Raw genomic sequence first — 14,941 nt, 5'->3', positions numbered from 1 at the left:
AGGCAGAAAGTAGTAAAATAAAAAGTAAACTGGAAAATAAAAAAAGAGGAAGAATATAAAATAAAAACACAAAGTAAACCAGAGAAAAATCGATACAGGAAAACAAAAACAAAAATCACATGGAACACATATGGAGAAAAAAACAAGAAAACCATCCGCTTTGCTCGATCTATCACTAAACTTGGGCTGGCCCATCACCATGCTTACTGTGTGTGTGTGTGTGTGTGTGTGTGTTTGCTGGACGGATCGCCACAACTAGCGGCGAATAGTTGCTAAAAAAAACTAGAGGCGAATAAGATTCACCCTTTACACTACAACATCTGCTCAAATCTACTCGATTTCTATTAAAAGCTACTCAATTTTCACCTAAAAAACAAAACCAAAACTACTCGCTTTCATTTTATTTTATTGATCAAAAAATAGTAAGAAAGGGTTCTACGTGATTTCTTTAATTGAAGTAAAATATCATGTATAGAGGAGGGAGAGGCAGTGGTTGAATTACAAACAATTTCTCTCCAAGCTTTGAAACGATGTATATTAGTGCTGTGTGCAGCGACAGAGTCCACACACCCCATGGCTCCTACCCAAGGGCACCTAGCAGCTTAGGGTTCCTCAGTGCCTCCCACCGACGACGGTGTCAGCCTACCTCGTCTCCTGTGGTCTTAGGGCCATGGAGGTGTGGTAGATCTCGACCCTTGCCGGCTTTGTGTCCTGCTTAGTGAGGCGAGGCGGCGGATGTAACTCTTCGAAGATGGAATAAGGTTCTCCTCGCCTAGCCCCTGTTCCGGTGGTGCTTCTAGTGTCATCATGGGGCATGTGGAGGCTTATCTCTGGGGATCTCGTATGATTCGGTCAGCGTTTGCCTTTGGTGGATCCACGTGGACCCATTCTTCGTTCGTCTTTGTTCGTGTATCTATAGGTTGGACACTTTTGATCGACGTGTCTCTTCATCGGCGGCGGTTGATGTTCTGGTGCGCTAATTCTATCACGCCTTAGCACGATGACTTTCCGACTGTTTACTACAACAAGGTTTGCGCCGCTTAAATGAGGGATGGGCGATGAAGGGCGTCCTTGGCTTGCTCCAGTGCTTGTTGTCGTCGCTATGTGGTATATGAACCTGGATGTAATTTTAGTTCTGGGGTTCTTTGTACTACCTCGACAATTGATGAATTATCGGAAGTTTTTCTTGGAAAAAAAGCTTTGAAACGATGTAGTTGTTTCATCTTTATTCTATTGGTAGCTACAGTGACATCTTCTTTGAGATTCCTTAACCACCTCCCTATGATGGGATCTTCTTTATTGAAAATTATTCAATTTCTTAGCCCTCCATAAGTTCTAGCATCCAAGGATGATGATATCGATGCTGAAAGCCTTTTTGATCACTTGCCTTACCAGCTCCACTTATGCAAAAAAAACATTTGAAGTTGTTGGGAGCAATGATACTCGGCTTTTCTCTTCCAATTTTTTTTTTCAAACACCGAGTAGAACGCAAAATGCACTTGCACAGTCGCACCACCACCACATGGGCACATACACAAATTGCGTACTGAAGACTAGAGTCTTTTTATTTTGCGGGAGAAGACTAGAGTCATTGGGCTGCAAGCACCTCATATCGAAAGAATTTTTTTCGCCTCATATTGAAAGAATTTTTCGTCTTAGTGAGATAGAAGTATAGAACTACTCACATCCAACCCAGGTTAATTCTCTTTCTAAAACGTCTCACATTATGGGGCGGAGGGAGTACATTTTAATTGTCAGAATTAGATGTTTATTTATTATTCAACTTTAGGTGATTTTGCACTTTCAAATACCGCTGTAGAAGTCTACCAACTTGGAACCTTCTGCAGCAAAAAAAAAAACAAAAAAAACAAAGGCGCAAAATTCAACATACGCGCTCTCTATTTTTCTTTCTTTTAGATTCATTCACAATTTTCTCTAGCAACATAAATGTGCCTGGTTGCTTTTCCATCATCACAGCAGATCACTGTAACGGACCACCCTGCTGCCTATGGATGGTACTCATTCAGAAACAAAGGATGAAACTGATTCTGACAGATATGTAGTCTGAATATGGAGACGCTTCTGCTCGTCGTTTGGAGACAGAAAAAATAACTGAAGAGAAGTTCCGTCTCACTTTTATTCCTCCTGTATTTTCTTCCTCTGTGTATTATCTTCTCTCACGCCACGGAAATTCACCAGAGCCAACAGGGTTATTACAATCATAGTATTTTCAGATGCTATCTTCACCGGTGCTTTTACCGGACCAGTGCTTCATCTGCAGGAACGCTGACAGCAGATGGCCAGCATAAGTGCATGCCGCTCTAGTTAATCAGATTGATGAGCAGCCAGCAAATTTGACATATTACGCTTCAGTTTTTATAAACCAAATTCATAGTTGATGACCGTCTGCTTGGTATTGATCCATGCGTTGGGAGCTAAAAACAATAACATTCATATGTTTCCAGAAACTCCACAAAATGGCTGCGCAAGAAGTGCTCAGAACAGCATGCCTAGTGTTAACCAGAAAACAAGCTACAGATTCAAATTTTTGACTAACTGATTTCAAAGAACTCATTCACTTCACTCCAAATAGCCTTAGGTACCAAACAATCAAATCTGAAACCAGTAGGTTTCAGCGCCACAAAACTTGAATAAACATCAAATTACTGGCAAGTATGTACTAACAAAGGAAAGGAAATATTACACACATGCTCGATATAGGACGCCATACACCATTAATTACTTCAACAACAAGTGACACACGAAATGCAGCTTCGTATCTTCTTGGTTACCTTCGCTTGCATGTTGTCCACATACTGATAGAACGAATACCTCCATGTCTCGCTGCGAAACAAGAAGCCCAAGTATAGCCAGAACCCAGAGATAAACCCAGCAGCCACAAAGCAGTAAAACCACAGTGTCTCTCTATCTTCATCCAGACTCGTTTCAGCTTGCGTCGGTGTTGACGAGCTTACGCAGTCTTCTAACGGTGACCCGCATAACCCAAGATTATTGCTGTATATTGACGGGTCATCAAGTGTCCGCAGTTGATCACCCATAGGTATCCTCCCTGATAACATGTTGGTTGAGAGGTTCAGATTGCTTATGCTCTTCAAATCTGCAAAGCCTCGAGGAATTTCCCCCCTGAGTTGGTTCCGAGAAAGGTCCAAGGATTCCAGCAGTACTAGATTGCCAATGTCTTCAGGGATACAACCTGACAGATGATTTCCTGATAAGTTCAGGTATCTAAGTCCAAGAAGGGTTGTGAACCCATTTGGGATCTCCTGTGACAAAGAGTTTCCAGACAAGTCGATGCCGGCCATGCCTGCTATCACCACAATGTAAAGACGATCTGCATTCTTCCAAACTATTTGAATTTTCACTTGATAAGAATATGCGTCACTGTATGTGAAGTCATTGTTGTTCTGTTCTTGTGCCATGCCAGTAAAATTCCTAAAATCATCTGGAATGGGTCCGGTGAGCATGTTTTTGGACAAGTCCAATACTTGTAGCTGGCGAAATTGTAAGATCTCGTGGGGTATGATGCCGTCAAACATGTTTGATGACAGTCGAAGAAAGTTGAGTTCAGGCAAACTCATGCTTACCCAAGAAGGTATTGTACCAGAAAAATTATTGCCTCCAAGATCTAGAACAGCAAGCTTTTTGCATGTCTTAAGACCTAGAGGAAAAGCTCCTGTAAAATTGTTATTGGCTAGGAATAGATATTTAAGTTGATCTTGACATGTACTCGAGAATGGAACCACACCACTGAAAGAGTTGCTGGACAGATCTATGAATTGCAAATTTTGCATGTCCCAGAAACACTTGGTAAGACCTCCATGTAAGGCATTGCTTGATAGGTCTAGTAAGTGTAAATGAGTAAAATTACAAAGAAAATCCTCACCACGATCCATCAGAAGCGTGCCATGCACCTGGTTTTGACTGAAAGCCATGGCTTTAAGCTGTCCTGGATGCTCACTAAAACAGTCACTTAGCTCTGCAACAATGTTGTTTGCCGTGAAGTCAACCCGTTCAAGGGTTGTGCAGTTTTGAAATGTCTGACGGTGAATACCCGTAAACCCATTGTGTCCAGCACTGACCGCACTCAGCGCTCCTGCTACGCAAATGGATGGTGGGAACACCCCAGAGAAGTTGTTGTGTGCAATATCGACATACCAGAGGCTGCTATTCCCAAGCTCCGGGGAGATGGTACCTACCAGCTGATTTTCTGACAGAATCATATACAGGAGTTTTACCATATGAAAGATGGTACCTGGCAGCTGCCCTTCCAAATAGTTAGATTCCAGCTCCATGATTTGCAGTTGTGTCATGTTTCCAATCTCCATTGGTATGCTCCCTGTAAGATTGTTACCTACCAGTCTCAGCTCCTGGAGCTTCCCAAGCATCCCAATTGTTGGTGGGATTGATCCAGTCAAAGTAACGGAGTGCAGCTCGAGCTTCTCCAACTTCGTCAAGTTACCAATCTCTTCAGGCAGCGTGCCATTGAGGCCCAAAAAGGTTAGATGCAGTAGAGCAAGGTGCTTCAGCTGGCCAATGCTGCGTGGAATGGCGCCCCTCAAATATGGGCTTCTGTGAATCTCCAACATGACCAAACTCGTCAGGTTGCCAATCCCTGCTGGAATTGTTCCGTACAGACCAGTGTCTAACAGGTAGAGACTCTTCAGCTGGGGAAAGGCGGAGAAGTCGAACTCGTCAAGTGTGCCATTCAGACTTGCTTTGAAAATGCTGAGCTCTTTGATGTGCCTGGCCGAGTCGCAAGTGATGTACGTCCACCTGCAAAGGCTGGCGGAGTTGGCCAACGACCATGACCCAAAGGAGTCATCAGCACTGTCCAAGCTAGCCTTCCACTTCACAAGTGCTTCAGCTTCACGCCGGATGCCGACCACCACCGGCGTGACCGTGCATAGCAGGAGACAAGGGCAAGAGAGTAGGAGGAGGCCTAGAAGATGTAGGTGCTTCATGATGGCTTGGTAGGAGTGGTGCTTCACTGCCGTAGAGGATATAAAGCCTCTCAACGAGCCAGCCGGCCGTCAATTACAGTGGTCGTCTGGAGGATCTCGTGGTTTACAAATGGCACATTCTCAGTAAATGGCAAGGAGAAGATACATGCTACGTAGTATTTTTTTCAGTCCCCATGACAACAGGAAAACTACAAACTGCATGATGTATGCATGTGCCATTATTAGGGTGATAATTTTTTTAAATTGTTTGGATTGCTTACCACATATGTCACGTGGTATCACCCAGTATAGTGGTTGCTACTCCCTCCGTTTCTAAATTATACTCCCCCCGTCCCATAATATAAGAACGTTTTTGAAACTACACTAGTGTCAAAAACGTTCTTATATTATGAGACAGAGGGAGTAAATAACTTCTCAACTCTGATACTTGAACGTATCACCCAGTATAGTGGTTGCTGTTAGAAGGGAGAGAGGGATTTTGTGGAATAGTTGATTGTATTGCTTGAACCTCATGGGCATATATATAGGAGTACAATGACCAACTTGGAGTGCAAGACAAGGCAGGACCAAATCCTAGTCTATCCTATACTTCCTAATAATCATATACTCAACATACCCCGCAGTCACAACGGTAGTGACGCAAACGGTGAGACTGGAGAAGAATCCGAAGGCAAGCCGACGAACATCCCCCCCCCCCTCTCCACACAGTCGTAACGATCGATGCATCATGGAAGTCGTGCCTAGAGTGAAAACCAATGAGGTTGCTCAAGCAAGGCGGAAGCCCTTTGTGCCGTTTGTCGAGGTAGCCGCGAGCGTAGGGTGGTGGAGTCGTGATCGAGGTAGTGTTGGGGAACGTAGCAGAAAATAAAAATTTTCTACGCATCACCAAGATCAATCTATGGAGTCATCTAGCAACGAGAGAGATAGGAGTGCATCTACATACCCTTGTAGATCGCGAGCGGAAGCGTTCAAGAGAAAACGGGGTTGATGGAGTCATACTCGTCGTGATCCAAATCACCGATGATCCTAGCGCCGAACGGACGGCACCTCCGCGTTCAACACACTACGGTTGGGAGAGACGTCTCCTCCTTCTTGATCTAGCAAGGGGGAAGGAGAGGTTGATGGAGATCCAGTAGCACGACAACATGGTGGTGGAAGTAGCGGGGCTCTCGGCAGGGCTTCGCCAAGCTCAGCGAGAGGGAGAGGTGTTACGGGGGGAGAGGGAGGCGCCAGGGGCTTGGGTGTGCAGCCTCCCTCCTCCCTCTTTATATAGGGGCCCTGGGGGGGCGCCGTCCCCCTAGAGACCCAATCTCAAGGGGGGTGGCGGCCAAAGGGGGGAACTTGCCCCCCAAGTCAGGTGGGGCGCCCCCCACCCCCAGGGTTTCCAACCCTAGGTGCAGGGGGAGGCCCAAGGGGGGCGCACCAGCCCACCAGGGGCTGGTTCCCTTCCCACTTCAGCCCACGGGGCCCTCCGGGATAGGTGGCCCCACCCGGTGGACCCCCGAGACCCTTCCGGTGGTCCCGGTACAATACCGGTGACCCCCGAAACTTTCCCGATGGCCGAAACTGGACTTCCTATATACAAATCTTTACCTCCGGACCATTCCGGAACTCCTTGTGACGTCCGGGATCTCATCCGGGACTCCGGACAACTTTCGGGTTACCTCATACTAATATCTCTACAACCCTAGCGTCACCGAACCTTAAGTGTGTAGACCCTACGGGTTCGGGAATCACGCAGACATGACCGAGACAGCTCTCCGGCCAATAACCAACAGCGGGATCTGGATACCCATGTTGGTTCCCACATGTTCCACGATGATATCATTGAATGAACCACGATGTCGAGGATTCAAGTAATCCCGTATACAATTCCCTTTGTCAATCGGTACGTTACTTGCCCGAGATTCGATCGTCGGTATCCCAATACCTCGTTCAATCTCGTTACCAGCAAGTCACTTTACTCGTACCGTAATGCATGATCCCGTGACCAACCACTTGGTCACATTGAGCTCATTATGATGATGCATTACCGAGTGGGCCCAGAGATACCTCTCCGTCATACGGAGTGACAAATCCCAGTCTTGATCCGTGTCAACCCAACAGACACTTTCGGGGATACCTGTAGTATACCTTTATAGTCACCCAGTTACGTTGTGATGTTTGGTACACCCAAAGCACTCCTACGGTATCCGGGAGTTACACGATCTCATGGTCTAAGGAAATGATACTTGACATTGGAAAAGCTCTAGCAAACGAACTACACGATCTTGTGCTATGCTTAGGATTGGGTCTTGTCCATCATATCATTCTCCTAATGATGTGATCCCATTATCAATGACATCCAATGTCCATAGTCAGGAAACCATGACTATCTATTGATCAACGAGCTAGTCAACTAGAGGCTCACTAAGGACATGTTGTGGTCTATGTATTCACACATGTATTATGATTTCCGGATAACACAATTATAACTTGAATAATAGACAATTATCATGAACAAGGAAGTATAATAATAATTATTTTATTATTGCCTCTAGGGCATATTTCCAATAATCTCCCACTTGCACTAGAGTCAATAATCTAGTTACATTGTGATGAATCGAACACCCATAGAGTTCTGGTGTTGATCATGTTTTGCTCGCGGAAGAGGTTTAGTCAATGGATCTGCGACATTCAGATTCCTATGCACTTTGCAAATATCTATGTCTCCATCTTGAACATTTTCACGAATGGAGTTGAAGCGACGCTTGATGTGCCTGGTCTTCTTGTGAAACCTTGGCTCCTTGGCAAGGGCAATAGCTCCAGTGTTGTCACAGAAGAGAGTGATCGGCCCCGACGTATTGGGTATGACTCCTAGGTCGGTGATGAACTCCTTCATCCAGATTGCTTCATGTGCTGCCTCCGAGGCTGCCATGTACTCCGCTTCACATGTAGATCCTGCCATGACGCTTTGCTTGCAACTGCACCAGCTTACTGCCCCACCATTCAAAATATACATGTATCCGGTTTGAGATTTAGAGTCATCCAGATCTGTGTCAAAGCTAGCATCAACGTTACCCTTTACGACGAGCTCTTCGTCACCTCCATAAATGAGAAACATATCCTTAGTCCTTTTCAGGTACTTCAGGATATTCTTGACCGTTGTCCTGTGTTCCATGCTAGGATTACTTTGATACCTTCCTACCAAACTTACGGCAAGGTTTACATCAGGTCTGGTACACAACATGGCATACATAATAGACCCTATAGCCGAGGCATAGGGGATGACACTCATCTTTTCTCTATCTTCTGCCGTGGTCGGGCATTGAGCCGAGCTCAATTTCACACCTTGCAACACAAGAAAGAACCCCTTGGACTGATCCATATTGAACTTCTTCAATATCTTATCAAGGTATGTGCTTTCTGAAAGACCTATGAGGCGTCTCGATCTATCTCTATAGATCTTGATGCCTAATATGTAAGCAGCTTCTCCAAGGTCCTTCATTGAAAAACACTTATTCAAGTAGGCCTTAATGTTTTCCAAAAGTTCTATATCATTTCCCATCAAAAGTATGTCATCTACATATAATATGAGAAATGCTACAGAGCTCCCACTCACTTTCTTGTAAACGCAGGCTTCTCCATATGTCTGCATAAACCCAAACGCTTTGATCATTTCATCAAAGCGAATGTTCCAACTCCGAGATGCTTGCACCAGCCCATAAATGGATCGCTGGAGCTTGCATACCTTGTTAGCATTCTTAGGATCAACAAAACCTTCCGGCTATATCATATACAGTTCTTCCTTAAGATAGCCGTTAAGGAATGCCGTTTTGACATCCATTTGCCATATCTCATAATCATAGTATGCGGCAATTGCTAACATGATTCGGACGGACTTCAGCTTCGCTACGGGAGAGAAAGTCTCATCGTAGTCAACCCCTTGAACTTGCAGATAACCCTTAGCGACAAGTCGAGCTTTATAGATGGTAACATTGCCATCCGCGTCCGTCTTCTTCTTAAAGATCCATTTATTTTCTATCGCTCGTCGATCATCGGGCAAGTCTGTCAAAGTCTATACTTTGTTTTCATACATGGATCCTATCTCGGATTGCATGGCTTCAAGCCATTTGTTGGAATCTGGGCCCACCATCGCTTTTTCATAGTTCGAAGGTTCACCATTGTCTAACAACAGACAGGGTTGCCATACCATTCTGGTGTGGAACGTGTACTTGTGGACCTTCGAAGTTCAGTAGCAACTTGATCCGAAGTACCTTGATCATCATCACTAACTTCCTCTCTAGTAGGTGCAAGCACCACAGGAACATCTTCCTGAGCTGCGCTACTTTCCGGTTCAAGAGGCAGTACTTCATCGAGTTCTACTTTCCCCCCACTTATTTATTTCAAGAGAAACTCTTTCTCCGGAAAGGACCCGTTCTTGGCAACAAAGATCTTACCTTCAGATCTAAGGTAGAAGGTATACCCAATGGTTTCCTTAGGGTATCCTATGAAGACGCATTTTTCCGACTTGGGTTCGAGCTTTTCAGGTTGAAGTTTCTTGACATAAGCATCGCATCCCCAAACTTTTAGAAACGACAGCTTAGGTTTCTTCCCAAACCATAATTCATACGGTGTCATCTCAACGGATTTAGACGGTGCCCTATTTAAAGTGAATGTAGCTGTCTCTAGAGCGTATCCCCAAAATGATAGCGGTAAATCGGTGAGTGACATCATAGATCGCACCATATCCAATAGAGTGCGATTACGACATTCGGACAGACCGTTATGCTGAGGTGTTCCAGGCGACGTGAGTTGTGAAATGATTCCACATTTCCTTAAGTGCGTACTAAAGTCGTGACTTAAATATTCTCCTCCACGATCTGATCGTAAGAACTTTATTTTTCGGTCACGTTGATTCTCTACCTCATTCTGAAATTCCTTGAACTTTTCAAAGGTCTCAGACTTGTGTTTCATCAATTAGACATAGCCATATCTACTTAAGTCATTAGTGAGAGTGAGAACATAACGATAGCCACCGCAAGCCTCAACGCTCATTGGACCGCACACATCAGTATCTGTAGTTTCCAATAAGTTGGTTGCTCGCTCCATTGTTCCGGAGAACGGAGTCCTGGTCATTTTACCATGAGGCATGGTTCACACATGTCAAATGATTCGAAATCAAGAGACTCCAAAAGTCCATTTGTATGGAGCTTCTTCATGCGTTTGACACCAATGTGACCAAGGCGGCAGTGCCACACATATGTGGGACTATCATTATCAATCTTATATCTTTTGGTATTCACACTATGAATATGTGTAACATCACGTTTGAGATTCATTAAGAATAAACCATTGACCAGCGGGGCATGACCATAAAACATATCTCTCATATAAATAGAACAACCATTATTCTCGGATTTAAATGAGTAGCCATCTCGTATTAAACGAGATCTAGATACAATGTTCATTCTCAAAGCTGGCACTAAATAACAATTATTGAGGTTTAAAACTAATCTCATAGGTAATTATAAAGGTAGCGTGCCGACGGCGATCACATCGACATTGGAACCATTCCCGACGCGCATCGTCACCTTGTCCTTCGCCAGTCTCCGCTTATTCCGCAGCTCCTATTTTGAGTTACAAATATGAGCAACCGCACCGGTATCAAATACCCAGGAGCTACTACGAGTACTAGTAAGGTACACATCAATTACATGTATATCACATATACCTTTAGTGTTGCCGGCCTTCTTGTCCACTAAGTACTTGGGGCAGTTCCGCTTCCAGTGTCCGCTTCCCTTGCAATAAAAGCACTCAGTCTCAGGTTTGGGTCCATGCTTTGGCTTCTTCCCGGCAACTGGCTTACCGGGCGCGGCAACTCCCTTTCCGTCCTTCTTGAAGTTCTTCTTACCCTTGCCTGTCTTGAAACTAGTGGTTTTATTGACCATCAACACTTGATGTTCCTTTTTGATTTCTACCTCTGCTGATTTCAGCATTGAAAATACCTCAGGAATAGTTTTCACCATTCCCTGCATATTGTAGTTCATCACAAAGCTCTTGTAGCTAGGTGGGAGCGACTAAAGGATTCTGTCAATGACCGCCTCATCCGGGAGGTTAATGTCCAGCTGGGACAAGCAGACATTTTGAGTATGTGCTCACTGACAGAACTATTTTCCTCCATCTTACAACTGTAGAACTTGTCAGAGACTTCATATCTCTCGACCCGGGCATGAGCTTGGAAAACCATTTTCAGCTCTTCGAACATCTCATATGCTCCGTGTTGCTCAAAACACTTTTGGAGCCCCGGTTCTAAGCTGTAAAGCATGCCGCACTGAACGAGGGAGTAGTCATCAACACGCGACTGCCAGGCGTTCATAACGTCTTGAGTTGCTGGGAAAATGGGTGCTTCACGTAGCGGTGCATCTAGGGCATATGCTCTTTTGGCAGCTATGAGGATGATCCTCAAGTTCCGGACCCAGTCCGTGTAGTTGCTGCCATCGTCTTTCAGCTTAGTTTTCTCTAGGAACGCGTTGAAGTTGAGGGCAACATTAGCGTGGGCCATTTGATCTACAAGACATATTGCAAAGGTTTTAGACTAAGTTCATGATAATTAAGTTCATCTAATCAAATTATTTAATGAACTCCCACTCAGATAGACATCCCTCTAGTCATCTAAGTGATCCATGATCCGAGTCAACTAGGCCGTGCCCGATCATCACGTGAGACGGACTAGTCATCATCGGTGAACATCTTCATGTTGATCGTATCTTCTATACGACTCATGTTCGACCTTTCGGTCTCTTGTGTTCCGAGGCCATGTATGCACATGTTAGGCTCGTCAATTCAACCTAAGTGTTTTTGCATGTGTAAATCTATCTTACACCCATTGTATGTGAACATTAGAATCTATCACACCCGATCATCACGTGGTGCTTCAAAACAACGAACTTTCGCAACGGCGCACAGTTAGGGGGAACACTTTCTTAAAATTATTATGAGGGATCATCTTATTTACTACCGTCGTTCTAAGCAAATAAGATGCAAAAACATGATAAACATCACATGCAATCAAATAGTGACATGATATGGCCAATATCATTTTGCTCCTTTTGATCTCCATCTTCAGGGCGCCATGATCATCATCGTCACCGGCATGACACCATGATCTTGATCATCGTGTCTTCATGAAGTTGTCACGCCAACGATTACTTCTACTACTATGCTAACGGTTTAGCAATAAAGTAAAGTAATTACATGGCGTTTATTCAATGACACGCAGGTCATACAATAATTAAGACAACTCCTATGGCTCCTGCCGGTTGTCATACTCATCGACATGCAAGTCGTGATTCCTATTACAAGAACATGATCAATCTCATACATCACATATATATCATTCATCACATCCTTTTGGCCATATCACATCACAAGGCTTATGCTGCAAAAACAAGTTAGACGTCCTCTAATTGTTGTTGCATGTTTTTACGTGGTTGCAATAGGGTTCTAGCAAAAACGTTTCTTACCTACGTCAAAACCACAACATGATATGTCAATTTCTATTTACCCTTCATAAGGAGCCTTTTCATCGAATCCGATCCGACTAAAGTGGGAGAGACAGACACCCGCTAGCCACCTTATGCAACTAGTGCATGTCAATCGGTGGAACCTGTCTCACGTAAGCGTACATGTAAGGTCGGTCCGGGCCGCTTCATCCCACGATGCCGCCGAAACAAGGTAAGACTAGTAGTGGCAAGTAAATTGACAACATCTACGCCCACAACAAAATTGTGTTCTACTCGTGCATAGAAACTACACATAGACCTAGCTCATGATGCCACTGTTGGGGAACGTAGCAGAAAATAAAATTTTCTATGCATCACCAAGGCCAATCTATGGAGTCATCTAGCAATGAGAGAGATAGGAGTGCATCTACATACCCTTGTAGATCACGAGCGGAAGCGTTCAAGAGAACGGGGTTGATGGAGTCGTACTCGTCGTGATCCAAATCACCGATGATCCTAGCGCCGAACGGACGGCACATCCGCATTCAACACACGTACGGTTGGGAGAGACGTCTCCTCCTTGATCCAGCAAGGGGGAAGGAGAGGTTGATGGAGATCCAGCAGCACAACGGCGTGGTGGTGGAAGTAGCGGGGATCTCGGCAGGGCTTTGCCAAGCTCAGCGAGAGGGAGAGGTGTTACGGGGGGAGAGGGAGGCGCCAGGGGCTTGGGTGCGCAGCCCTCCCTCCCCCCGCTTTATATAGGGGCCCTGGGGGGCGCCGGGCCCCTAGAGACCCAATCTCAAGGGAGGGTGGCGGCCAAAGGGGGGAACTTGCCTCCCAAGTCAGGTGGGGCGCCCCCCACCCCAGGGTTTCCAACCCTAGGTGCAGGGGGGCCCAAGGGGGGCGCACCAGCCCACCAGGGGTTGGTTCCCTTCCCACTTCAGCCCATGGGGCCCTCCGGGATAGGTGGCCCCACCCGGTGGACCCCCGGGACCCTTCCGGTGGTCCCGGTACAATACCGATGACCCCCAAAACTTTCCCGGTGGCCGAAACTAGACTTCCTATATACAAATCTTTACCTCTGGACCATCCGGAACTCCTCGTAATGTCCGGGATCTCATCCGGGACTCCGAACAACTTTCGGGTTACCGCATACTAATATCTCTACAACCCTAGCGTCACCGAACCTTAAGTGTGTAGACCCTACGGGTTCGGGAATCATGCAGACATGACCGAGACAGCTCTCCGGCCAGTAACCAACAGCGGGATCTGGATACCCATGTTGGCTCCCACATGTTCCACAATGATCTCATCGAATGAACCACGATGTCGAGGATTCAAGTAATCCCGTATACAATTCCCTTTGTCAATCGATACGTTACTTGCCCGAGATTCGATCGTCGGTATCCCAATACCTCGTTCAATCTCGTTACCGGCAAGTCACTTTACTCGTACCGTAATGCATGATCCCGTGACCAACCACTTGGTCACATTGAGCTCATTATGATGATGCATTACCGAGTGGGCCCAGAGATACCTCTCCGTCATACGAAGTGACAAATCCCAGTCTCGATCCGTGTCAACCCAACAGACACTTTCGGGGATACCTGTAGTATACCTTTATAGTCACCCAGTTACGTTGTGACGTTTGGTACACCCAAAGCACTCCTACGGTATCCGGGAGTTACATGATCTCATGGTCTAAGGAAATGATACTTGACATTGGAAAAGCTCTAGCAAACGAACTACACGATCTTGTGCTATGCTTAGGATTGGGTCGTGTCCATCACATCATTCTCCTAATGATGTGATCCCGTTATCAATGACATCCAATGTCCATAGTCAGGAAACCATGACTATCTGTTGATCAACGAGCTAGTCAACTAGAGGCTCACTAGGGACATGTTATGGTCTATGTATTCACACATGTATTATGATTTCCGGATAACATAATTATAGCATGAATAATAGACAATTATCATGAACAAGGAAATATAATAATAATCATTTTATTATTGCCTCTAGGGCATATTTCCAACAGGTAGCCATGCGAAGAACGCCGTGGTCGATGTCGAGTCAGGGTAGCCAGTGTCGAGGAAGTCGCCGTGGATCCGCGAGCGCAAGGAGGCGCCGAGTTAGTCATGGGCGCAGTGGTGTCGAAGTAGTGGTGTGCCGGGAAGAAGACGATGTTGACAAGGTGTTGTGCCGAGTTTGCCACACCCGGGGACACGTCGTAGACGAAGGCACGTGTCGATGTTGCCAGCACCGGGCATGCATGGATGGACGAAGACGAAGTTGATGAAGCGTCGCGCCAGGCTTGCTAGGCCTGGGGACACGTCGTGGACGAAGGCACGCATCGGTGTTGCTAGCACCGGGCATGCGTAGACGAGGGACCTACACGAGTTGTACGCCATGTCGAGGAGTCGGAGGGCCAGGAGAGAAGAAGACTCGACGACGGTTGTGGCGCCAATCGGC

General features: G+C 45.8%; 1 protein-coding gene across 1 annotated transcript; it reads right to left on the bottom strand.

Annotated features, from left to right (window-relative positions):
* Positions 1–2,744: 2,744 nt before the first annotated feature.
* LOC123067736 (MDIS1-interacting receptor like kinase 2-like) lies at positions 2,745–4,982 on the bottom strand. The gene is made up of 2 exons (XM_044490403.1): positions 3,623–4,982; positions 2,745–3,325 (listed from the first exon to the last, which is right to left on the bottom strand). Exons 1-2 carry the CDS (start codon positions 4,980–4,982, stop codon positions 2,745–2,747), a joined length of 1,941 nt encoding a protein of 646 aa, XP_044346338.1.
* Positions 4,983–14,941: the final 9,959 nt, after the last annotated feature.

Source organism: Triticum aestivum, chromosome 3B (assembly GCF_018294505.1).
Source record: "Triticum aestivum cultivar Chinese Spring chromosome 3B, IWGSC CS RefSeq v2.1, whole genome shotgun sequence".
In the NCBI taxonomy this organism is placed as follows: Eukaryota; Viridiplantae; Streptophyta; class Magnoliopsida; order Poales; family Poaceae; genus Triticum; species Triticum aestivum.
Note: the sequence above shows the minus strand (reverse complement) of the source record. Positions and strands in the feature narration are given on the sequence as shown.

What these genes read in the sequence shown, in the direction of transcription:
- LOC123067736 (XM_044490403.1), bottom strand. Translation starts at nt 4,982, where the DNA reads ATGAAGCACCTACATCTTCTAGGCCTCCTCCTACTCTCTTGCCCTTGT. An exon ending in TGGAGGCAATAATTTTTCTG is followed by an intron (nt 3,326 to 3,622) that starts GTACAATACCTT and finishes TGGTGATAGCAG; the next exon opens with GCATGGCCGGCATCGACTTG.